Source organism: Colias philodice, chromosome 26 (assembly GCF_061535455.1).
Source record: "Colias philodice isolate Cphi_HAF_F1 chromosome 26, ilColPhil1 Martin Lab GWU primary, whole genome shotgun sequence".
Lineage (NCBI taxonomy): Eukaryota > Metazoa > Arthropoda > Insecta > Lepidoptera > Pieridae > Colias > Colias philodice.
Window position 1 is genome coordinate 1,334,496 of NC_143111.1, and position 27,833 is coordinate 1,362,328.

The 27,833-nt window shown below is 33.3% G+C and overlaps 1 protein-coding gene across 4 annotated transcripts; it reads right to left on the bottom strand.

Moving 5' to 3' along the window:
• On the bottom strand, positions 1 to 22,200 carry yem (yemanuclein). Of its 4 annotated transcripts, XM_089711152.1 has the most exons (17): positions 21,952 to 22,200; positions 19,014 to 19,115; positions 17,174 to 17,281; positions 16,205 to 16,339; positions 14,635 to 14,769; positions 13,933 to 14,020; positions 13,210 to 13,321; positions 12,082 to 12,219; positions 10,811 to 10,944; positions 10,284 to 10,473; positions 9,868 to 9,948; positions 9,403 to 9,621; positions 7,746 to 8,619; positions 6,908 to 6,965; positions 6,498 to 6,564; positions 3,890 to 3,934; positions 1 to 1,091 (listed from the first exon to the last, which is right to left on the bottom strand). In XM_089711152.1, exons 1-16 carry the CDS (start codon positions 22,108 to 22,110, stop codon positions 3,901 to 3,903), a joined length of 2,634 nt encoding a protein of 877 aa, XP_089567278.1. In that variant the 5' UTR covers positions 22,111 to 22,200; the 3' UTR covers positions 1 to 1,091; positions 3,890 to 3,900. The 4 variants fall into 4 exon arrangements, with proteins under 4 accessions (XP_089567278.1, XP_089567280.1, XP_089567279.1 ...); XM_089711154.1 differs by lacking the exon at positions 6,498 to 6,564; XM_089711153.1 differs by lacking the exon at positions 3,890 to 3,934.
• Positions 22,201 to 27,833: the final 5,633 nt, after the last annotated feature.

Below are 27,833 nucleotides of genomic sequence, written 5' to 3' on the forward strand. Positions count from 1 at the left end.
CATACAAATAATTTTTGCGTCATAAGGAGGACAATGCTTGATTTTCGATTTTTTTTTAATGTAACAACGTGCAGACTTCATATATTTTACAAACACCAATATCATAAGATCACATAATACGAGACTTACAAATAATAACATACATTTCGATCAGATTTTATAGTTTAATGAAATAAAACAACTCATAATTGTTATAAAGCATAGAATTTAAATCAGGATTCAATATAAAACGAACGATTAATAACTAAAAAAAAAACAAAAATATATTGTGTGGAGAAATTAAATGTTAGCTTAGAACAGACCAGGTTAAATATTTAGGGCCGATTTTTCAATCTTTAGTAAAAACTTATTCATCGAATATCGTATTAAACAACCATTTTAAAAATTTGTTACTTGCCCACTTTTTGACAGTTTTTAGGTGGCATCTGTATATAATTGTGTAATACTTTATTGGACGGATAAGATTTAACCAAGGATTGAAAAATCAGCCCTTAATCATATTTAATTGAAAATAAACAGTTAGATTGAAGAAAAAGCATAAATAATTTTTTAGAATTTAAATACTCTATCTGTTGGAATTAATGACAACTTTGGGAAATATTCACATTAATTACTTTTTAAAATATCCGTATTGAGTCACTATTTTAATTAGGAATATATAAATATGTACTTTTCCATTAAAACATCGTAACAACGATAATTACTTAGTTTATGAAAAATATTAATCAATCAAATTCATCATTAAAATATATTCTGATCTGTTCCAACTATTATTTTAATTACATTAATTAAATCTATACAGTGTAAAATACGTTAACATATACACAAAAAAAAATATCTGTTCTTTAATTCTTAGAGACATATCACATAGATGTACAATTTTTGATGTGATTTTATTTTCGTAGTGAGGGAATACTAGGCAGTCACAACATAATTTAACTAAATCCCTGAGCAATATAGGCAGTTCGAATCCCTGTTTAAGACAAAAGCGTCTCATACTTGTTCTTTTCAAATAAATAACATTATAGTGAAATAAACTGATTCCTTGTTAATTCTTCTTGAACTTCATAAGATTTTTTCAAAAATTCAACCTGAAAAAGAAAGCTTAAATTAGACACTGTTAAAAACACATAGTAATGTTTTAACCAACTTCAAAAGAGTGATAATATTTATTAAATAGAATGGAATTATTAAGTGCATACTTAATTGAAATTATATCAAGCCATAAAATAGTTTGAAAATATCATCACTTTCATTTTGAAGTTGGATATTATTAAAAAGTAATGAGAGAATATTAGATTTGTTTATAATAGTAAAGAAATGTCCTAAAACATATATTATCAGTTATTAAAAGGAATAATAATGCAGAGAAATAGTTAGTCTAAGGAAGTAGTTTTGGATATAAAAATTAAGAGTTATCTGATTTTAATAAGTTTTATTTTTAATTAATAATATGTTAGCATGAGGGTGTCGTGGAAAATACTACTTGTATCAAAATTAATCGAACTTGGATTTTTTTTCAAATCAATCAAAAAATTAACTAAATGAAGCTCTTAATAACTTTTTTTCGCATTTTTTGTTTTGTTTCAGCGCAAATTCGTTATAACGTCCTAAGTTAACACTTGGATCAAATAGGAAATATGTGCTTAGTTAAACGTAAAAATTGCATGCAATTTTTTTTCTCGCAACTCAAATTACAATTTTTCAAGGTCATGTTGTACAGTCACGAGCAATAATATATGCCTAGGGGGCGATGTGCAAAAATATCTGTCACTAGAACAAATTCAATAATATCTGTCTGCCCGTATACAGCAAAAATATCTGACATTAGTAGGCACTTAGGCAGCATAATAAAGTGGCATCAAAATTATGTGACGAAAATGTACAGCAAATAATTGTGACAACCTCTCACGGCATAAATATGTGACATCAACTCGGAAGCAATAATATCTGACACAATTTCATATTTCTGTATTTTGCTTGGATTCCTCACACAAAGCATAAATATGTGATACCAACTAGGTGGCAATAATATCTGACACAGTTTTATATTTCTGTATTTTGCGTTGATTCCACACAAAAAGCATAAATATGTGACATCAACTAGGAAGCGATAATATCTGACACAATTTCATATTTCTGTATTTTGCTTCGATTCCTCATACAAAGCATAAATATGTGATACCAACTAGGTGGCAATAATATCTGACACAATTTCATATTTCTGTATTTTGCATCGATTCCTCATACAAAGCATAAATATGTGACATCAACTAGGAAGCAATAATATCTGACACAATTTTATTTTCAATTTAATATTGAATTAATATAAAATAAATAAATTTTATTTTAACTACGTTGTTTTAAAACATTATTCCCATATTAATTAATATGTGCCGTCGTTGTATACTACATATTGTATGTCTAGATATTATATCCTACTAGCTTAACACCCGCGGCTTCGCCCGCGTTTTCAAAGAAAAACCCGCATAGTTTCCGTTCCTGTGGGATTTCCAGGATAAAAGCTCTCATAAGCGTTAATCCAAGTTAACTTCTATGTGTGTGCCAAATTCCATTGTTTTGTCTTTTATTTGTGTGAAAGAGTAACAAACATCCTTACATGATACTCACGAACTTTCGCATTTATAATATTAGAAGGATATCATATCATGACAAAATTAAAGTATCCATATACATACTTATATGAATACCCACTTGGGTAGATCTATTTTATTTGAAGGTTCAGTGTAACCTTCGTGTATTATTTAGAAATTGTTTTGTTATATTTGACGTTAGCGGCGTTTGACACGATTGCTCCGTTATTCATTTTGATTTACCTATAATATTGCTATTATTTTATTGAGTATCGAAAATTATGGCAAGTTATCATATTATCGTAATTTCATTTAAATAAAAAATATTTACAAAATATAATGTGTCTTTTGTTCATATTCTTACCCCAGCAACATACAAAAATGTTGTGTGGTTTTATGAAACCACGGTAAAAGTGAAACTTGACACAAAATTATCGTATTTGTACGATAATGACTCCGAACACTGCTTTATACCTACTCGGCAGCCGACCGTCACTCGACATGCGCTACACAGACCAAAAAGTTTGAGACGATGATGTAATAAAAGTTTCACTTTAAAACACTAATTCAATAAAAAAACGTTTGGCCTTTTTAAAATCCTATCCTATCTTATCCTACTAGTCCTACTATAATCCTACTTCCTATCCTACTAATCTAGTATTATAAATGCGAAAGTTTGTGAAGATGTGTATGTGTGTGTTTGTTACTCTTTCACGCCAATACAACTGAACCGATTACAATGAAATTTAGCAGACATATAAAGGGTAACTTGGGCTAACACATAGGATAGGTTTTATCCCAAAATTCCCACGGGAACGGGAACTATGCGGTATTTCTGTGAAAACGCAGGCGAAGCCGCGGGCGGAAAGCTAGTGTCACATATGCTTTTTGTGAGGAATCAATTATATTTTACAATACAGAAATATAAAATTGTGTCAGATATTATTGCCTCCTAGGTGACGTCACATATTTATGCTTCGAGAGGTTGTCACAATTATTTGCTGTAACATTTTCGTCACATAATTTTGATGCCACTTTATTATGCTGCCTACTAATGTCAGATATTTTTGCTGTATACGGGCAGACAGATATTATTGAACCCGTTCTTATGACAGATATTTTTGCTAATCTGCAAATGGTAATATATTTATGCTTCTGACTGTACATAATAAGTTTGAAATCTACTAAGTAATATTAGAAGTACCTACATTTTAATTTTTCCCTACTGTGGGCAATCCATATTATCTCTTAATTCTCTAAATTAGTTACCAAAGTGTATAAAATATTAAACTGACCATTAACGGCGTTACATCCATCTATTTCTTTCAAAGAAGGTCGCTCTGAAACAAAAGTAACTACTACAGATAGCTATTTGACCAAATAATCGATACAAATATCGACTATAATGTATCAAAATACACACAAACTAGATGACTCGTGATCATGGTAGAAAACGTGATACATAGAAGGAATTATGAATAGGTACTGTACGAGAGATGAGAACTTGGGATATTTGTCCTTCCCCATACTTTAACAATTTATATTGATAAAAAAATCGAATTCGGAACATAAACATAGGGACTATAAAATATTCGATTTAAAGTTTATAAATCGAAAAGAAATTACAAATTTAATACATTTAAGGATGTTACAATGTTTTTCGGAGAAAAAATGCTGAAAAGAGATTAATAATTATTAGGAATTAAAAACATTCAAACAAATAGTGTATTTGAGGTACATTCTATTAGTTCTCATCTCTGGTGACACCCTTCTAGCACACTCTACAAGGCATGGCAGCTTGCATATTTATTTTTAAAGTATTCTTGATCACGACATAAAGATACACACTGTACCGTACAATATATAATTTATACAATTTAATATATAATTTTATGTATATATCGCTGAATATTGATAGCGTAAAAGGGTTTGACGCACTTGGTGCACTTCTCAACTTGTACACCATGCTCAAATGGTGAACTTAGCAACTTGTACACTTCTCAAATGGTACACTTCGCGACTGGTGCACGTCTCAAATGGTGCACTTCGCAAATGGTGCACTTTTTAAGATTAGTTGAGATTTGGAAAAATTGTGTAAAAATGAAAGAATTTTTAGTTTTGGATGTTTAATTTTTATAATTATGTCAACACAATAATAATAATTAAACTATACAGAATCACCTTAAACACTATAACATTTTGGGTCATTTTTATTTTTTCAAAAATAAAAATGTGACTCGGATATAATAAAAATAATATAATTATGTCAAAAAAAAAGTAGATTTACAGTAAAAAAATATCATAATAAAGATATGATATAATATCATATTATATCAATAACCTTTGTAATATTATTATTTAACTTTTAACTATTACTAATTAAATAAAAGCTTTAAATTAAATCATAACCTGTTTCTTAAAAACAAATTAGTAAAAGTAATAATAAGTAAAACTTTGTCTTTGTAATTTTATATCATATCTTTATTATGATATTTTTTTACTGTAAATCTACTTTTTTTTTGACATAATTATATTATTTTTATTATATCTGAGTCACATTTTTATTTTTGAAAAAATAAAAATGACCCAAAATGTTATAGTGTTTAAGGTGATTCTGTATAGTTTAATTATTATTATTGTGTTGACATAATTATAAAAATTAAACATCCAAAACTAAAAATTCTTTCATTTTTACACAATTTTTCCAAATCTCAACTAATCTTAAAAAGTGCACCATTTGCGAAGTGCACCATTTGAGACGTGTACCAGTCGCGAAGTGTACCATTTGAGAAGTGTACAAGTTGCTAAGTTCACCATTTGAGCATGGTGTACAAGTTGAGAAGTGCACCAAGTGCGTCAAACCCGCGTAAAATACGTCAATTATACTAGACTTATTAGCTCAAGCTATACGATACATAATATTTTAGATAAAAGCAACGCAGTAATAACCAATTGATTTTAATTATAATTAAAATGATTCATGTTTCTAACTTAAAAATCGACTCATTAATGTACATAATATACTTCAACCGTTTAAGTATTTCAACAAAAATACGCTTACAATTTTCAACATACCCTCAGAAGTCTATGATACGTAGTTTTAGTACGATTACTATTTTTCTAAATTCAATCTTTTAAAACTATAAAAAACGACGACTATGTAAATTCATTTAACCATATTCTTTATATTTAACGACAAACTTTTGTTTACTTTATATTATATTACACGCTAAATTAAATAAAACATGACATTAGCGATAGAATAGCATACGCAAGGATAGTGTGGAAAAGTTAGCTATATGAAGCTACAACACTAAATGTCAAGTGACACGAGAGGGGAGTTATGAAAGCAAATATTAGGTTATGTTAAGATTTTGTTAATGGCGTTTTTAATGTTAAAAACAATTATTTTATATAAAAGCTTATGTTAAAAAGTGTTTGAAATCAAGCTTTACAGATTTTGGTCCTTCGAGCCGGATTGTAATCGAAAGGAGGTATTTGTGAATTTTCAGATTTTTTCAAAAATTAATAGCTCAATAGAGATAATCGTATTCAGCGTTAAAACCAGTAGAGGCAATGATTTAATCATGTCAAAATAAATTATACGCTAATTTTGTGAGATCTGCAGTCATTTTTGTTTTTCCCCAAATTTTAGTTGCAAAAAACTTTTATATTCATTAACGAGACCAGGCGAAGAAAATATTTAATTTGCAAAAAAACTCAACGAGCCCATCCGAAAGTCGTCATTACGCCTTTGCAAATAAAAATTTGATTTGATTTTTTATTATACCAACACCGTTAGCAAAAAAAGTAGCTTTTCAATTAATTTCCTAGTCAAACTGCCCACAAAATCTTAACACAAGGTGCCACCACAACCGCGCGTGATGTGCAAGCGCAACTTACAATTTGTCTTTATTCGCGGGATCAAATATAGTCCTGTTGTACGCTTGTTTGGAAGACTCGTGCTTCGCTGATAGGAATATATGTGTTATATTAATTATTATTAATTATAATTATTAATTATACATAGTGTGTGACGTCATAGTTGATATGTTGTTGGCTACACATGAGAGGGGTATTGAAAATTAAAAGGTAAATAGTGTGTGGATATAAATTTTGTGCAATATATTGAAATCAAGAATGAATACATAGAAGACTGATAATATTATTATTTTAAACAGACCAAATCGAAATGATGAATAATTTTAATCCTGGCATTCAATATAATATGACATAAGGGGTAAAATTAAAAAGAATAATAATGGGAAGCCAACTTTCGTGTAAAACAAACATATTTTATAAATGAAACTCACCACTTGTGATTACGCCACCATATGAATTGCAGTTCACCTTGGTTGGCGATTGTGAATGCTGAAAATTTTAAAGATATACTATTGTAACATGTGTGAATGCAAAAAAGCTAGTAAATGTATCCTGATAATAATTAATAATTATCATCATTTGCTAAATATATAAGTTAATGCACAAACAGATTATCTCTACATTATTTCATTAAGACATTGCATTGTATTTACTGTGTTAGAACTTATTTCAAATAAAAAAGAGATAAATTTCTTCAGAGTAAATGGAATAGTGTAAAACACAACGGAATAATCAATTTTCGAATCCAGCCAATAAAATTATCAAAATCACAGTCCATGTTTGTAATTTTAATATCACACTGTAGCTTGAATATCAACAGGAGAATATAAAGTATGCAAAAAACATACTATCATAAGTGAAGTCCCATGTCCCCTAGTGGGGAAAGGGGCAGATGCATTATACATCTGTTTCACGGATCGATTTTCTTTTAGGGACAAGTAGGTGATCAGCCTATTGTGTCTTGCCAGACCGAGATTTTTTTTTCTTCATCTCCACCGGGAATGGAACCCAGGACCCCTCGGTTCTACGCTCATGCATCAACCACTGTACCAAGGAGGCGGTGATACAGATCATACAGATCTTTTGATTTATGATTGTGTAAAACTTTATTGGTTGTTTCATAATAGTTTATCACTTTTAAATTCATTATTTTGTACTAATTTTACTCTTGTTTCTGAAAAACCTTAAAAAATACTTTTCTTACTATACAATACATACAAGAAATTAAAACCTAACTTTCTACATTAATCAACATATAAATAACATTACCTTCATCTCCTCTAATCCCCTCATAACCGTGTTAATCTCCTCCTTGGTCGCATCGTCCAGATCGTTCTTAACACTATTCACTTTACAATCACTCCTATCTGAAGGCACTGTGTCACTATCACCTTTATCACTAACTTTGTCCTCTATCACTTCGATATCACTACTGCTATCGTCCACGGCGACTGTGTCCGATTGTATATCACCTAACGGGTCCATATCGGACACAATTTCTATGTCCTTTTTCTTTTTTTCTGGCGGCCGTTTGTCCGGTTTCGCGAATGTCGGCGAATGATGAACTGGGATTAACGCTGGATGCGGTATATTGTTTTCCATCGCTTTCATATTGTCTATTTGCGTCTTACTGAACTCGTGAACGCGGGGACTTTTGATTGGTTCCCGCGCTTGCGTGTTCGTGTCTATATGGAGTGGCGTATCCATTTTATCTTTCTTCTCTTTCCGTTTTTTATTATCACTGTCCTTTTTCACCATGTTGTTTAGCGCAGCTGGCGATTTGACGCGTATGAGCGGCTCCTTTTTCTCAACTTTTTTTTCTTTATTGAGCACTGGTGTTATTGTTATACTGCCAAGATTGTTAGGAACGTCTTTTTTATCTGTCCGGTCGTTTGTATTTTCGATTATCAAGTCTTTGTTGAGGCTGAAGCTGTTCAATATTGATCCGTAGGGCACAGTTTTGTGTTTGTCGTCATCTTTTTCGATTGTTTTGGTTGTGGTTGTGACTGTGAGTGAGCTCGGGAATTGTATGGGCTCGTTGAACTGCGGTTGTATATTGTTGACGACTGTCGGCGGTTGCGATTGTGATGTTGAACCGATGCGTTGCCGTTTTAGCGTCGACGCTTTCACTTCTTTGTTGAGGCTGAAAATAGAAAGTTATACTTTAGAATGTTTTGTAAGTAATGCTATTATTTCTTGTATACTTTAAATTGTTAATTCAGGGTGGTTACTTTTTTATAAAATAATTATTATGTTATTATTTAAGAGAATTCAAAAGATGAGTATGTAAGGTTGGTATCCCATTAAAAAAAAACGAGGAAATTGATTGAACAAGAATATACAATTTTTGGGAGGTATTAGCACGCGATAGTAACAAACTAGGACCACGGGCGGGCTGGAAGGGGAGGGGGCTATTCGCGTGTCACTCTGCTCGGTGCAATCGCGCGAGCGGTGCGTTGAGTGATAGTACATAATTTCTGGTACTGAGAGACCGGTTAGACCGCTACTGTGCTAGACGCTAACACAGCCGTAATAAAGTTGAATATCGCGTGCGCTCTTTGATCGCGTTCGAGCTCGAAACTTTCTTATTTCGTTTATAACTAAAGTTATAATTGATCTAGAAATAAAATATGTTGGGATTCTATAGTAAACTGTATTTTCTTACTGTTAAAATTTATTTTAGACATAAAATCCAAGTAAATCTTAAAAAAAAATGTAATAATCCTTAAAAAAGGCATAATTTTTGAATAAAAAATGAATCGAGCGAAAATGTTACAATTACGTAACTGTCTTGTACACGGAAAGAAAAAAACCCAATAAATCATATACTAAAGTTCCATTTTGATTGTATGTGTGACTGTTTCAGAATATTAATGCAAATTCACATAAAATTTAGGGAGCTTCCCCTTAAGGGCAGGGCACTCACTTGGCCTGCCGCAGCAGCGTGGGCATGCGCACGAAGCCGGGCGGGAAGAGCGGCAGGGCGCGGGTGGCGAGCAGTGCAGCAGCCCGCTCGGGCGAAGCAGCCAGGCGCGCGAGGCGGGCCAGCAGCGCGCGGCTGCGGCCGCACCACGGGAAGCGCCGCTTGGGCAGCCGCTTGTCGATGTGCGGCGCGCCGTCCGCGGACGCTATCTGGATCTTCTTTCTGGAATGTTCCATTATTCACTTAGTAAGAGACCGACAACTTCGTCTGCACTCGAATGTAATTTGCCGTTTTTGCAACGTTTATTACGGCTCGTGTCCTAATCGGTCGTAATGTAATGTTGTCGTATCAGCCTTTTTTAATAAATATACCACAACAAAAAAAATAATACGCGGTTTCATCTGCGTGAAAAATAAACAACACAGGAGTGCTTAAATAATTAATTTTAAATTACATTCAAAACTTTACCTCTCCTGTTGAACTCTTTCACATTCCGCATTGTAAGTCGCAATCATATCTGGCTTTCTCTCATCTATTAACACTTGTAACCTGAAAGTGATATTTAAATAAATTATCAGTTTTCTAATGTATACTTTGTTATTAATAATTTTTGACATTAGTACTTGTCACATGGAACACGATACTATGATTTCTTGACTGACCAATGTTTCTGGAATGTTCCGTTTATTTAAGGGCCGATTTTTCAATGCTTAGATAAAACTTACCGTCCAATAAAATATTACACGATAGTATTAAAATGTCACGTAAACTGTCAAATACGGGCAATTAGAATACGTTTTTAAAATGGTAGTTTTATACGTTATTCGACGAATAAGTTTTATCCAAGCATTGAAAAATCGGCCCTAATAAGAATTAATTATTACCTCTGCAAAGTCTCCACGATTTTCGCCTCCTTCTCCTCCGGAGTCAGTCTGTTAATATCATCAATGTTCTCCAAATCGTCGTCCGCTTTCCTCTTGAGGGAACCTGAGTGAGTACTGGTTATAACACTAGTATTATTGGAAGTGCCCGTTTGTGTGGGATTCGTTTGCGGCTGTGATGTTTGAGTGGGACCTGGAAACGAAATTTAAAAATATAAATAAATGTGAATGTGTTTATGATGTACATAATATATTCTACTAGCTTTACGCCCGCTTTACGAATTGGCGCGGTGAGCCTACAGCCTTCGCCACTTATAAGCGAGAATGAATGGGTAGTATCATTGATTGCGTCGAGCAGCTTGGCGTGGTGAGTGTGCGTCACTTTGTGCGCATGAACGTATGTATACATGTACGTATGTGGGTGTGTCTCACCACTAGGCGCGTCGAGCCGATATAGATAGCTTGTGTGTGCGTGTAGACGCACATAGATGTGCTCGTGTACAAATGTATGGATGTATGTATGTGTGTACCTGATGGCGCGTCCAGTCGCTTGGCCCGCTGCAGCAAACGCGCACGGGAGCAGCGCAGCGCGGCGGCCGCTCGGCCCCAGCACACGCGCCGCATGCGGTTGTCAGCGCCGCACTTGTTCAGGCTGCGCTCCAATCTGTGTAAACATTCAACATTATCCATACTAATATCACAGAATACATAATAGTAGTTAAACGCTACAGAACGGACACTCTCCGCCTCCCGCCAAAATTAAACACTTACCTCACCCCGCACGATCAGGCTAAAAATGGTCCACATTTTTCTACAGGGACGATACGCAACGAAGATTGACAAATTGACTTAAAGTAATTTTATTATTTTGGATTTGTGATTATCGTTTTTCGTAGAAAATGGTTAGATATTGTGCTGTTTACGGATCTATTTCATCAGAAAAACGCGATTTTTTTTACGCTTGTCACAAAGTGCAAACCATAAAGAGTTAACACACACATTTGCAGTCTCTACAGTGTGACTGTCAAAACGATAATTTTGTATGGAGTGTCCGGGGTGTGCTAATATTATAAATGCGAAAGTAACTCTGTCTGTCTGTAACTCAATCATGCCTAAAATACTGAACCAATTTGCATGAAATTTGGTATGGAGATATTTTGATACCCGAGAAAGAACATAGGCTACCTTTTATTGCGAAATATGTACCGCGGGCGAAGCCGGGGTGGACCACTAGTATTATATAGATTCAGAAATAAAAAAACAACAAAAATACATCATTTAGTATTTCATTGAAGTCAGATTTGTCCATTTTTTAATTATGAAATTATTTACCGTAGATATGATATATTATTTTAACATTTACCAATCAAACAAAATTACGAAAAAACGTTTTGAAGTATCATTAACGTACTAAAAACAACTAGGCTAGAGAATAAGTCATCAAACACGTCCGAGGTGCATTGTTGTTCATTGAAATTAACACCTCATTTTGTAGCAATAATGTTCAAAGTCTATTGTATCGCTTTTTAAAAAAATATTTACTTTTTTGTACATCTACTATACAAAAATAAGTCGGGTTTTCCTTCCTGACGCTATAACTCCAGAACGCACAAACCGATTTCCACGGTTTTGCATTCGTTGGAAAGGTCTCGGGCTCCGTGAGGTTTATAGTAAAGAAAAGGTGTCTCTGGTGGCGAAACAGAGTTCGCCGGGTTTGATAAAATCAATACAATGAATCAGAAAAAAAACACTTTCTTACTAGAAATTTAAAAAAAATAATAAATAACACACAAATACATACTTCACAACACATAGATCAGTCTTGGCATCAAATTCCTTCCCCGGATTGTCCTTAAGTTGCTGTCCCAATGCCTCTAATTCTTCCAACGCTTGACTCACGAGCTGCGGCAGTTTCACCTCCACCTTTGATTCTGTGTCTCTGAAAAAATAAAAAGAGAATTTGTTTGTCAATCAAAATTTTTGACGCGACAACGTCTTATAATTCGATAGAGCCGGCTGCACGCACGAAAAAACATGACTCATGCGGCGTTACCTCGCTCTGAGGCGTTCCATGTAAGGCTTGAAGTGCAAGCGAGAGCGCGGAACGAGCGACAAAGAAGCACAATCGGACGTTGTCACGTTCAACTATCGTCAGTAAATCGACTTTACAGACAACCAATTTTTAAATTTGTATATGGGAATAATTTCGGTTATTTAATTTTATTCTACAATAATTGTTGGGCTCTATATTTGTTTAGTTTTAGAGAAGGTATTATTACTATACACTGTCGTCACATGTCGTCACTGTATACATGTCGTCTATGAATGTTAGTAATTAAAAGTGGGATTCCCGACCTTCTTGCATAAAAATACAAGTATCTTACATAAATCCCAACTGTACAATGTAATGCCAAATGACTTCTGGATTCTGATATGCGTTTTCTGGTTGAATGATTATTACCGTTAATGAATATAAGTCATAACAAAATAGTCATAACAATTTTCTCCTTTTTTAAAGTGTGAACATTAATTATTATTACACACTAGCTGCTCCGCGCGGTTTCACCCCCGTGGCTCCACCCCTGTTGGTCGTAGCGTGATGATATATAGCCTATAACCTTCCTCGATAAATGGGCTATCAAACGCCGAAAGAATTTTTCAAATCGGACCAGTAGTTCCCGAGATTAGCACGTTCAAACAAACAAACAAACAAACAAACTCTTCAGTTTTATAATATTAGTATAGATAATATAAAAATGAATCGCAAAATGTGTTGGTAAGCGCATAACTCGAGAACGGGTGGACCGATTTCGATGATTCTTTTTTTATTATATTCCTTGAAGTACCAGGATGGTTCTTATGTAGAGAAAACATAAATATGTACCACGGGCGAAGCCGGGGCGGACTGCTAGTATTAGTATAGATTTACCTGGAACTATCCGATGTGACCACATTCTCTGAGCTGGGCGCCGGTTTCGAGGTCAGCGAGTCGGACTGAGATGTTCGCGAATCCGCACTTTCATTTTCACCAGCGCCATTTTCTAAAGACGTAGTATAATTAGTATTTTTATAACACCCTTTTATTTTTGCAATTTTTTTTGATGTTTTTATTGTTTTCATTGATATTCCTTGTGACAACAATATTACTTGCTAGTGAGGTGAAAGATCCATAGACAATCGGTAAGGTGACCCTATTTCATAGAGATTTATAGGATTCATAGACTGCTTCTTCCTCCAACGCTGTTTTAGCACATACGCTGTTTTAACACATAATAATTTTTACAGCGTTTTAAAATTGTGCAATAAGAGTATGTGAATTTTAAACTTCCGGTTTACCATAGCATTTACGCAAATTCTACACATTTTAGAAGTATATAGAATTTAGATTAATTTACAATATTAAATAAAACATCAAAATCTATTTTTTATCAAAACATATTATCATTGAAAGGAAGTAATAAAAATTTCAATTCATGGTCATATTGATAATTTTCAACTAAAAACATGATTGTGTGTTGATGATGATGTGTGAACAATCATCAACTAATACACATTTTATATGATAAATGATGCAAATAATAAACTCTTTATATACATTCACTAAATAATACTGTGTGTATTTTATAAAATATATATATTTAGCTTTTATTACCGTCAGAAGTCTGTTTTCCAGAGGTTGCCGCAGATGAGTCAGTTCTGCCCACTTTCTTTGCTTTCTTATTTTCATTCTTTTTATTTTTCTGAAACAAATACATGTTTATTACACTGTAATAAAGGCAAAAAGAAAGCATTAAAAATTAAAGGAAGTACATGAATGATTTCCAAACTCCATTTATGGTTTCCTTAATCTTTTAGTCTATAGATTTAGCTTGCACCCATTTTTATAAAGGTATTCAAGAGAAAATTACAATTTTTTTTATCCAAAAATGGATTAATAATAATTATTCATGTAGCTTTCCTTCATTGAAATAATTCCTGGCATGAGTCTAGTAGTTTTCTACCAATAACAAACAATCATACAAAAAAACTTAATTTATAATTACATTACAATTAAATAACTATGATATACCTGACTGACCGGACTGACCGGTTGGCTTGGTTGGTAGTGGCCCTGCCTTCCAAGCCAGAGGTTGTGGGTTCGATTCCCACCCGGGGCAAATATTTGTGTGATGAATATAGATGTTTGCTCTGTGTCTGGGTGTTAATTATCTATATAAGTATTTATTTAAAAATTATATATGTATGTTTATCAGCCATCTGGTTTCCATAACACAAGCGAAAGCTTAGTATTGGGATCAGATTGTGTTGTGTGTGAAAATTGTCCTGAAATATTTATTTATTTATTTATTTATACCTTTTTCCTATGTTCAGTCTTGTGTGAATCAACATTTCCATTGGTCATAGGTTTCGTGTCCTTCACATCTTGGCTGTCCGAATCTGATGAACTATCCGATGATTCCTCTTCACTGCTGCTCGATGAAATACGCCTCTAGAATATTTGTAGTAAAATTAAATAATAAGCGAAAAATTTTGTCTGTTTGAGTGTGCTAATCTTAGGAACTACTGGACCAATTTTAAAACATTTTAACCGTTGGATACAACCGATATTTCTGAATGGTGATTGATATAGACTAAAATATTGTGTTACATTAACATGCGAAGTTGGGGCGTATAAAATACTACTTATAATAAGGATAAGTACACACTTGGTCTTAATAAAAATTAAATATAATCTCTTAAAATACCAGTAAAGCGTGAAATTCAAGCTACTTACTATATTTGGAAATAAAAAAAAATAATTTAATTTTGAATTTGTATTAAACCTAGCTTGCTTTAAGTTAGAAAATGTAGTCACATAATTCCCTACTAATATTATAAATGCGAAAATAACTCTGTCTGTCTGTCTCTCTGTTACGCTTTCCCGCTTAAACCTCATAACCGATTTTGATGAAATTTGGCACAGACAACCTTTAGACTCTGAGAAAGAACATAGGCTACCTTTTATTGCGAAAAAACACCACGCGGGCGAAGCCGCGGGCGGAAGCTAGTTTTATATAAGGATAAAGCCTGTATTATAAATAATTCATAAACAATAAATACAAAAAATAAGAAAAATGGTAAGCTGCAAGTTATTTTAGATATAAGGTAAATACATATAAAAGTAAATTGGCCATAATATATGTGTCACTGCATCAATTATGATGCAATTCTAGGCATGTTTTAGCAATACTTGTTGTCCTATAACAGGAACTTAAACTTTATTTCATGTGCATAATATATAAAATACATTAAATGTAGGGTTTGGAGCAAACACTTTTATTTTTATTTAAAAGAAATAAAGTAAAATGTATAATGATGAAAATGTAAGCTTTATAAACCAGACCCAAAATAGGTATGTCAAAGATTTCTGATACTTAATCTATAAACTGAAAAGCACACCTTTTAAGACCACATAATATTAACAAAGGCATTTCCATATAAAACTATTGAGACCTCTTAACATTTTCTAACAACGGTTTTTAATGGTTGCTTGACATTAAATTGCATTCTGAACCGGTTTATTTGCATACTTCAAAAGTATTTTTTAACTGTATAAACTGCATGGATAAATTAAAGTACTTATTACTTATTATCATTTACACTTTTTTATTAAAATTTATGGCACACTATCAATCAATTACAAGATTTTTGCTAAGTGTAAAAACTAACATTGCTATGACTATAGACTAAAGACTCCCCACAATTTTATATGAATATTTATTATATACACTTTTCTTTTCTGATAAATATGTATCTGTGATCCGCCAGATCCCTGAGCAGATTTTGGGATGGTATGGTATATGTTTTTATTTTATATGTAGATGTTTTTAATTTAAATTTAAAACAATTCTCAATGATATACTAATAAAAAATCCCTTTTTTACCTTATTATTTCGCCTTTGCTCTCCATCCGAGTTTGCCACTTGGTTTTCCGGTACTGTTTTAAACTCTAAAGACCCACTGTTTATGTAGAAACCACCATGGAGAGTATCACATTCTGGCGGGATCATCTCATCATACTGAAAAGAAATATATGAATGAAATATCAAGTGCATGTAAATGAATACATTATTTGTTTCCTTTATTAGAAACTAGGTTTTCGTCCGCGGCTTCGCCCGCCGCCCGCGCAGTCAAAGAAAAACCCGCATAGTTCCTGTTCCCGTGGGATTGCCGGGATTGCGTCATTTTCCCGGGATAAAAAGTAGCCTATGTCCTTTCTCGGGTATCAAAATATATCCATACCAAATTTCATGAAAATTGGTTCAGTAGTTTAGGCGTGATTGAATAACAGACAGACAGAGTTACTTTCGCATTTATAATATTTGTATGGATTGAAGATGTATCAACATACATATTAAAAAAAAAAATTCTGACTTTAAAACAATTTGTAAAATACATATTTGAAATTTTAGACCTAATATCAATGGTCTGATAACAATTATTATTCAATATTTATGTGTATTCTGTTTATTTTATAATCTAAGATACATTAATGTCTGTTGTTAAATGAATGGTAAGGAAAGTGAAGTCCCGTGTCCCCGTAGTGGGGTAAGGGGCAGATGCATTATGTATACATCTGTTTCACTGATTGATTTTCTTTAGGGACAAGTAGGTGATCAGCATTCTGTGTCCTGCCAGACCGAGACATTTTTTTTTCTTTGTCTCCACCGGGAATCGAACCCAGGTCTCCTCGGTTCTACGCTCACGCGTCAACCACTGTACCAAGGCGGCGGTTATGGGGGAATATAAATTAATTATTTATGTGGTAAAATATATTATTATGATCTTTTTAATTAAACATTTAACCCGAATCTTCACTTATTTATTTATTAAAGTTCACAGCATATACTTACCCCATGTGTGTTGTCAATAAAGGAATCGTTTTCATCATAGCCTGCGCCAATGTCTGCGAAATCTTCATACTTTGATCGGCCCTTTCTGCCATATGTGCTCTTTCCTCCCTGGAAAATTGTGAAATATATTATTTTTTAAATACAATAATCAAAATAAGTACTAAATTGAGTAAATACATAATTTATATTGCTTTATATCAAAGAATTTGTTACTAATCTCAAACGGTTTGATGGATTTTTTTTCTTTTTTGTGTATATTAATAATTAATTATTTGGTAGGACTGAGAATAGGATGTTTACTATTTTTATGCTATGAACATTTTTTAAGTAATGAGAGTGTCCTTGCAGATAATTGTTTCCGGATCAACTAATAAAAAATCATAATGTCTATATTATTTCAAATTATTAACCCTAGAACCACAACATTGGGTCATGGGTGACCCCACGCACACGTATTTTTATTTTAATTTAGCGAGTTTTGCACCTACAACATTGTGCATCTAGGTACCTTCCGTAATTGGTAATCAGAGGCCCGTGACGCATGGCGGGGTGCCCACTTCCATTAGGTTCGGAGATATAGCAGTTTGGGGTCGCCCGCGACCCGTGTTGTGGTTATCGAAACTATTTTTTTGTGATTATTTTTGTGTGATTTCACGTTTATTTCACGAATAGTCTTTCAATATGGCCTCAACGTCACGAGCCCTTGAAAGTAATGAAATTGAGCAACTTTTGGAGAAATATGAAGGTGAAACCTCCAGTTTTTCGGACGAAGATGGATCTGAAACTGCAGAAATCGAACACTCCGATGAAGATGATTTGTTTGATATTGAATCTGGATCGGATGATGATGATGTTCTTCTGTCTGATTTCTGTATGGGCAAAAATGGTTATACTTGACGAAAAACTCCGTTCACTGTTCCTAATACACGCACTGCAAGTAGAAACATCGTGATAAATCAACCTGGTCCTAAAGGTATCGCACGCGACGCAAAAACCGAGTAAGAAGCGTGGAAGCTATTTTTTCCAGACCAAATATTGGATATTATTGTGATGCATACCAATGCACAAATTGACAGACTTTCTGAAACCATAAAAGAAAGTCATTCTAAGACAACAGTAAGAAAAACACGAAGGTGGCCGCTAAGATTTTTCTACGGCATTCTTGATGCTGGAGGTGTAAATTCCTATGTAATACTCAAGGCAAACATTCGCAGGAGTAAACTGAAAAGGAACTACTTTCTAAGAAACCTCATCCTTCAATTAGTACAGCCCTACGTGAAACGCTGCGTTGATGAGGTCAAAAATTTGCCCCAATTTCTTAAAGTGATAATGCTTCATGTTTTGGGAGTAGATGACTAAAACAGTGCTCAGGTAGCCCAAGCTCGATCAACTTCAAGTTCCCACTGCTATTTATGCACTAGAGACAAAGATAGGAAGGGCAGAGAGAAATGTGTAAAGTGCTCCAAAAAAATATGTGCACAACACAGGTAACCTATTTGTCACTATTGTATCTAGATTTTCAGATTTGTACAAAATTTTTTTTCCCTTAAACATTCCATTAATATCCAAAAAACCTTGTAATAATTGTTTAAATTTATTAAAGTTTAATATTTTGTAAGTAATCATTTTTTTATTTTGGGGTCACCCAGGACCCATGTTGTGGTTCATTTAATTAAATTTGGATGTTGTAGTTCTAGGGTTAAGTACATAAATGTTAATTTAGCATACACATCATGTGTAGGACAACATAAACAAATCAACAGCTATACAAAATGTGATCCAGTTTATATCAATCTTCTTTTGAAATTACTAAATTAATATTGTCATTAAAAATACTTACATATTTCTGTTCAAATTTCCTAGCAACTCTCTCAACATCATCGTCGTTATCTGAGAATGGGTCCAGCCCTGCCGTTTTTCCATTTTCTACTCTCTTTTTTCTCTGTAAAAAAAATTATAATTTACTATACCTACGGGCTCTGCAATTTTTAGAAAAGTAAGGTACATATTTTAGGTATTTAAAAGATTAAGATACATAAGATTAAGGTACATAAGATTTTTTTTTTAATTTTTAAGTTACCCTTACTTACAAATTTCTAAAATGAATGAATATGTTGCATCGCTATCTTGTTTCCATATGATATTCCTATGAAAACAATATAAATATTTGTTGCCAACATTCGAATAGCTTTTCAGTCACTTGCATTTAGTGTTTTTAATTTTTATCAACATAGTAGGTATGATAGTTGAATTCAAAAATTATGTCTTACTTTTAGAACGTAAAACTAGTACATCTTAGTGCAACGGAAACTTTAGAAGTAAGTGTTTAACTATCAAAAGATCAATAAATAAACCAATTTCTTTATACCTATACTAATATAATTACATACACCTACATAAGTATTTAATAATTAATTAGTCTGATTTGTTCAATGTCTGATAAGATACTAGGACCTGTACTTATACCTGTATTTATTGAATAACCATTCTAATCCCTACTATATTATAAATGCGAAAGTAACTCTGTCTGTCTGTTACGCTTTCCCGCTTGAACCTCTCAACCGATTTTGATGAAATTTGGCACAGACAATCTTTAGACCCTGAGAAAGAACATAGGCTACCTTCTATTAAAAACGACGCGGGCGGAAGCTAGTATTATAAATCTCAATTAAACCACAGCACAAATTCAGATGTATTGAAATAGTTGAAGAACCAAGGTCATATTTTTTTTAAAACAGGCTACTTATTATTCTTTCAAAAACCATCCCCAAAGAGTTCAATCAGGGTGTAATTTTTGTCTGCGGGTGAAACCGTGGGCCACAGCTAGTTATTTAGTATTTATCAAGCTTGCCGTTATACCAAAGTTAACGTTGAAGCATAAATTAATTAAGGTGACACCAGATAGAACTTGTTTTGTATGTTATATTTTATTAATTAGGTACTACAAACATTAACGCCGTCATTTTTATGATTTCTAAAAATAATAGCGATATTCTTGTACTAATTTAGGAGGGTAAAAATTAAAATTTACGTACACAGATTTTTAAATTTAACACTTTTTAAAAGGCAAGAAATAAGAATAACTAATATGGTATATAACGAAATACCAACGATAAATCAACCTGTGGACTGATAAAAAACTCACTTATAATTATTTTTATGTAGGTAAAATAGACCATACTAATAATGTATAATAATAAATATTATTTAATACTTATTAATATTCCAATAATATTTATAATTTGCCGTATCCACAAAAAAGAGTTAAGTAATTTACATATAAGTAGGTGCATGTTCTCAAAATTGGTACCTATTTGCACTAGTTACCTACCAAAAATACAATATCGTCGGCGCGTTAAAAAAAGTCGTCGTCCTATAAAAACAATACCAATAAAATTTGTAAATTATAAAAAGGCTTAAGTTAAGAGATCCAACAATCAAGACACAAAAACAAATCCCAAATGAAAATTAAACATAGTGCCTAAATAATATACCTACAATGTACCTAGTATTTAAAAAACAACAACAAAAACAAAATGAAGAAGGAATAATTGCAACGCGAAAAACATCAGAAACGTCCTCACTCCTCAACAAACAAATGACATTCGTAATGTCGTCATTACATTACAATAAAATAATAATAATACCGATCTTACACGCTCCAATAGAAAAGACAAGTTACGTGGATTATCTGAACATTCACGCGCAAATATACGACAAAAAACAACCTAAAACATCAACGGTTCATAAATATAACAGGTAAATAGGCACACATAAACATTAGTAATAGGAACACATAAATAATTACACACACACGCGCGCGCCGAGAACCCCGTATATAATATGCACATAACCTAACTATATTAGTTACCTATCGATTGAAGCTAACAAAAGCTTTAGACCAAGCAAAGATCGCTATATTATCATCCCAGTACCAACCGCCAAGTTTTGCAAGCGTTTATCTTCTGCCAACATTGCGAATCATACTATAACACATATACATTATTATGTTTATTCCTACATTCATACCACCTTTATTTATTCTTCAAATGTCACGAAATTATAAACCGCTTAAATATTATGTTAATGACCATTGCACATTATTAACGCACCGAACGTAAATAAATACGACACCCACACACACACATGCACTATCTGACTATGTTATTATGTACAGTCCTATAATTATAGCTACCGAACATATGTTATCCTAATTCGTAAATAGCAAAAATAAAATTAAAACCATTAAATAGTAACCTAATCTGTGATTGTGCCGGAAATAACAATGTAATAGGCGGGTTAACTTAGGTCATTCGAATAGGCGACTTTCCCTATGTTCAATATAATAATAAACTACCATTGTCATTAGCAAATATGCAACGTGTTATTCTTATAATGCTGCAATGTTAAAAAAATATTAATATCATAAGTAAATAGTGTTATATCGTATGATCTATTGGATCAAAACATTGCTCTCGCAAGTTGATGTCCTAGGTTGACAACGTTCATCAAAGATTGTTGCAAACATGGCGACCGATAACTGGGCTTCTCACACAGCCCGTGAACGCAAAATCATGTAACAAACCTAATGCAAAACCGTGAAACGTAAGCAAAAAATATCCTAAGCGAATTCTGCAAGACTCCTTTTGGGACCGAATCTAGCCGCCAAACGCTTTTATTTACCGCGGTTTTATATTTCCACTGGATTCCTCAAGTTACAAAGACCTGAAAAAGCAGTATGGTTGCGTAAATTACTATGATTTTCTGTGATAACTTACTGCTGCTGCTATGACTAGTTCCTTGTAATTCAGCTCTGGACATTTCAATTCGTTGCTTTCCTCCAAATTTATAGTTAATCTCACTGATTTATTCACATTATTCTTTACACTTTTTGGAGCACCCACTGTTATAATCGTAGCACGTTTAGGGTCCGACATTTTCCATCAAATTCGAGCATAAAATGATTTTTTTCAAAGCATGACACGGCCTGCATTTTCAAACTGTGTACCACATTGCCACCATGTTGGAATTCATTGTTTGGGTTGTGAGCGCCACGGACAAAACCAGGAACTACGATACTGTTGCATAGCTAATACGCGAGATGGCAGTATATTGTCAATGTATTTTGCAAATAAATAAAAATATTGAGGAAATTAAAAAGTAAAATCACAATTTTTAAATGGATGGCCGTCTATTAAATTATTTTTTAATGTTTTGAATTGCTGTTGATTTAAGGAGTAAAAATTGTTGTAAATTCATTTCTCTAAGAAGAAACTCTTTAGAGTATAATTTAAGTTCAAAACTAAAACAATAGATGTCACTTTAGCAAATTTTAATCACATGACATTAGAATAATAACACAATTATAATTAATAATGGTTACTGTGATTATATCCTGCATTATCGACACAATATCTAAGAGCCGACTAATCATTTACATACAGTATCTGTATAATATAATATTATCATATATATATACATTAATACGTAATATATCTTAATATCTTAATACTATTATAAAGGCGAAAGTTTGTAAGGATGTATGGATGTATGGATGTTTGTTACTCTTTCACGCAACTGTGGTAGCAGAGAAGCGAAGACGATGGACGATAATTTATTTGCACTAGCGGCTTACGCGTACGGACTAGGTACATATGCTTATTACTTGCATCAGAGTTCAGACAAGTAATCAACGAAAGAAAAGGCGATGGTGGATGATAAAAATGCACACTTCAGGCGACTGACAGAGATGATATGTATTATGTGTGGCGCGAGCGCGGCGTTGTGTCCAAGATGCCCCCGCGCAAGATGCCCCCGACACTGAGCGCGTTAGTGTTGGGCATTGTACAGTGATTGGACGCAATGTCTACATTGTGTCAAAGTACTGATACATATACATTGGTGCATTGGGCGCAAAACGTTACGTTGGTGCAAATATCTCCAATGTGTGGCCGCGGCATTACATAGATTTTTTTTAATAACATTTGAGATATTATTATGTAAATTTTCTTACTGCTAAATAATTCATTTTTTAAATACCTATTTGTGGGGTTGTTCCGTTGTTGAATGTTCAGAACTGTGGTTCAGACTGTGAATCGAAGCTTAGGTTTGAATATCATACAAAATAATATAGGTAATACATATAGGTACAATCCTGTGGTACAATCTGTGCCTAATCGACTGCAATCTACCGTAACTTACGCGTAACTACCTAAGTTATAATTTTTCAAAATATTACCTATGTAGAATACTGAACTTTTTTATGTTTTTCTTGAAAACTGTAGGTAGGTAGGTAGTAATTGGTAGTAATATTTAAGTATTGCATCCACAGTGTACAAAAACACAGAGGCATAGCTGTGGGTATACTGTATCAGTGAATTGTTAATTCCAATAACTGTAATTCAGTTCGAGTTTAAAATGAGAATCCCGCCAACATGGACGTATAAAAAAAGACGGACGGTATATCGCCTAAACATTGAGTGAAGCCTAGTAATGGCGGCGACACATCCATGTGTGTGTGCCATGTTGCCATGGCAACAGCTGTGTTGATGACAATGGCGGCTGTATTTTTTTCTATAAATTTTGCCGTAATAATTTTGTCATTAAAACATAAAAGAAATAACTTGCTTCCCTGTGGAATGTAATCCCTTGTGTTTTGTTATTTAAAATTGTACTGTTGCGACACCATTTAACTACGCAAGACGGCATTTTAAATATTTTTTGTGAAACAGTGACGCAGTTAATCAGTCGGTAGTTCACGACGTAATGGCGGCCGACTAGCTTACTATGGTGAGAGTGTGTGCGTATTCATTGTCTTTACACGAACGCTAGCTTACTACGGTGGCTTCACGTTGTTTGTTCGTAAAACGGCGTCCGTCTTTTTTTATACGTCCATGCCCGCCAATTACTACTTCAATTCCGAGTTAACGGTCCGGGCGTATAAAAATGACACTATCAGCAAACGGCTCCTTAAAGTGGGACTTTTCGGAAAGCGTTGATGAGTTGGACATTATGAAACCAAGATTCCTATTAAGATTAGGTACATTAGTCTCTACTGACGCGTTTGCACGGCTCGCCAGTACTCGTTCTGTTTAGAAGTTTAGTGAATCAGGAAGAAGTACGCATTTTTAAGACGTGGGCATTAATAAAAAAAGGAAATTAAAGAAAATAATTTTGTAAGTAAAAATATTTGTCATGTGTTAAGTATACTTAAGTCATTTAAATTTATAGCTGTTGTGAAAAAAATCTTATCGTAAGTAATTAATTTTAAAATAAAATCTAATTGAAGATTTACTGAATTAGTAAAAGTTAAACAACCAATAAGTAGGTACGTAACTATATTAATTTTGTTATGTAGCTATTGGGAATATTATTTTCACGATATTTTACGAGAAGCGTTCAAAAGCTGTTTAACTTATCACATAATTAAATAACTGTCAAAATTTTGCAGAGAACACATTTGCAAGCAAAATTAATTAAAAACCAATTTCCGTACGTTATGTACCTTAAGGCAATATGCAAATTGAAATGATGGGTGAACACAAGCAGTTACGAAGGTGTGACGATTTGCATAAATTTAATTACAGGCGCAGTAGATGTTAAATTTAACACAATATGTTTACACGTTGGCTTCTCAATCTATGGCCAAACATCATGTCATGTCTCCGTATATTATATTTTTATAATACAAAAAAAAAAGTAAAAAAAATATGCAATTGACTGAACGGAGCATTAAATAAAAAAAGGAGACGCTATTTCCCTGATCCTAAGATATACGGTGCCACTCCCAGAATATTATTCATTAGGGAAAATGAAATTTGACCTTCCCGCTCATCGCTATTATGACACAATTTTTGGCGGGAATTTTTCGTTCGGATAATAGAACCGGAGGTTTAAGAATTTGAATACGTTTTACAAAGGAGATTTAAAACCAATTGTGCACTGTCTTTGACTTGTCAGAAATGTTTCCAGACGGGTCTAATTTACCTCGTTTATTATTTTCATAAGACTAGCATATAAATATTACATGGTAGAAAAATAAACAAGAACAATAATTAATATAAAATAAAAAACAATGTTATTTTTAACATGATAATAACATCTGTAAATACTTTTAGAAGCGAAGGTCAAATCTCAAGTTATTGCCATTGATACTAATTCCTACGGATTTATTGCCCATTTTAACTAAGACATGGGATTTGTAGAATTACATTAATTTGCAATAATTGTCTACCTATTGTATAAAATGCACTTATACAAGCACATGTGCGGTGTGAAAGCCTGATCAGTGAACATGACATAATTTCCAAGTAATTTCGTTAATAAGAATTTTGTACATAATAATTTATTACGATTGTTAAATATAAAAAGAAATAATGGCTGTATTGTTAGAGATGTTCAGCTACACAATGTACAACTAGCCTAAATTCGAAGCTAACAGATTAAAAACTCTACCACCTGAGTTTTGGCGGGAGTGCTCCGATTAAATTTTTGAATCATCGTTAAACGTCGATTTATGTAGCCTTTAAAATGGCTTCCCTTTCATTAGGTAGTAAGATTGATGGACTATTATGTCTATAAGGGCACTGGGTTAATTTAAAATAAGTGCTAAGATGTTCCCTAAGTTCTCTGTTTTATGGGTAACGTTAAAAGTTAGGTTACCTACTTTCTGCTAGAGTACCTTTTTAAATATTAAAATATCCGTACTCCATGCGGACATTTTAATATTGTATAATATTATGAATATGGTAGTTATTTTTTTATTGCTTTTTCAAACTAGAGCCACTGAAGGAATTTGGAATAAGTTTTAGGGATATTATAGGCTTTTTTTTGCATGAGCAGAACTTTAATCGACTTTGTAACCATAATATTGTGTGAACGATCGAAATAACAAATTATAATAAAACTAGGTTTCCGCCTGCGGCTGCGCTCGCGCAGTCAAAGAAAAATCCGCATAGTTCCCGTTCCCGTGGGATTTCCGGGATTGCGTCATTTTCCCGGGATAAAAAGTAGCCTCTGTCCTTTCTCGGGTATCAAATTATCTCCATACCAAATTTTATGAAAATTGGTTAAGTAGTTTAGGCGTGATTGAGTAACAGACAGACAGACAGAGTTACTTTCGCATTTATAATATTAGTATGGATATATACTTAGTATGGATGTCACAATGTTAAAAAAACCTAATATTCTACGAATGAAGATTCCATGATTATTAGAAACGTCGGTTTAAAATAACTTCTACCCAGCATTCCTTCCAGGAAACAAAACCTTTGCATATTCGATTGTTTCGGCTTTGTACCCGTACGAAAGTTTTAAATTACCAGTCCCAATGTTTGCGTGATCACAACAATAATAATTGAAATGGGATTTTGTCCCTTGCGCAGCCCTAGGGTGTCAAACTTTGGCGAAGTTGGGAAATAATGACGCAGTTTCGGTTCCGTTTTGTAAATGAAACCAGGTGATTAGTTTGCCGATTGAAATACCTTAAAATATTCTACTAATATAACCTTATAAGTACGTTGAAGTGTACCTAACCATCTTATTTGTATCTTGGAGTAATTTTAAAGGTCTTTATAAAAAAATGGCGCGTGTACCGAGCACACGTGTTAGAAGTGAAATTTCTTTGGCAAGATTCAAAGATACCAAAATCACCTTACTCCATGACCTGTCGGTATTGTCATGACGCGACCTTGAAATTTTACTCTCAACGCACCTGAAGTTTTACTTGAAAAAGTAATTTTCTAATGCTAATCTAACTATAATAAACGCAAAAAGCTCCGTGCTACAGGGGATTTCATCATACATTATTGAAATCATTTAAATAAATTTCATCAATGGCCGAAATACACTGCGATTACAATATTTATGAGCGCTTTCCTTGCCTCCTCGTTGGCGCGTGACTGAAATTTTACCCTTTCTTCCGAGCTCCTTCAATTATTTGGATTTGTGAATCTTGGATGCGATCTATTAAGTAATATGACGTCATAGAGTACTGATTAAACTAAACCTGGTAATAAGGCCGTGGAGCTAATAATATTTTGGAATGGATGCGAAAATTTGAAACCAGTTAATGCTGCACTTGTAGTGGTTGTGGTGTATACATGTTCGTTTTTAATTAATAGGTAGTCATTAAATTAAAGATAAGACGTTTAGACATTATTTCAAAATATGCTAATGCAATTTAGATAGGTTACTTTTACATAAATAAAATTTAATTAATTTTATAGTTACCGCTACAATGTAGAGTCTACATATCGCGATTTGCGAGTATATTTAAGTCTTTGACAATGCACATTTGTCAATGATATGTTTTACTGCAATACGTTCAATGTGATGCAGCCTGAAGGCGAGCGTCATTAGTATGAGAAAACCGTACCTGTTCATCCCAGTATAAATAAAATACCGAAAAAACCACCGCATCCAAACCATATAATTCGTAGCCACCAATAGGATATTTGCATTGGATATTTTCCAGTTCAATCTAGCTGGAGATAGGTGAGCACTCGATAACATTCACAATATACCTGTCCTGCCCTACGTAACAGGTATACGATACCGATACCCAATACCGAATACCCATACCTAATACCGTAAACCCAATATTTTATGCAATACGCCTCTTGTCTTTACATTTTTCGTCTCGGATCTCTTAGTTGATTGA

What these genes read in the sequence shown, in the direction of transcription:
- yem (XM_089711152.1), bottom strand. Translation starts at nt 22,110, where the DNA reads ATGTCGGACCCTAAACGTGCTACGATTATAACAGTGGGTGCTCCAAAA. An exon ending in GAAAGAGTTCAACAGGAGAG is followed by an intron (nt 9,622 to 9,867) that starts GTAAAGTTTTGA and finishes GGAACATTCCAG; the next exon opens with AAAGAAGATCCAGATAGCGT. An exon ending in ACGCTGCTGCGGCAGGCCAA is followed by an intron (nt 8,620 to 9,402) that starts GTGAGTGCCCTG and finishes TTCTATTTTCAG; the next exon opens with CCTCAACAAAGAAGTGAAAG.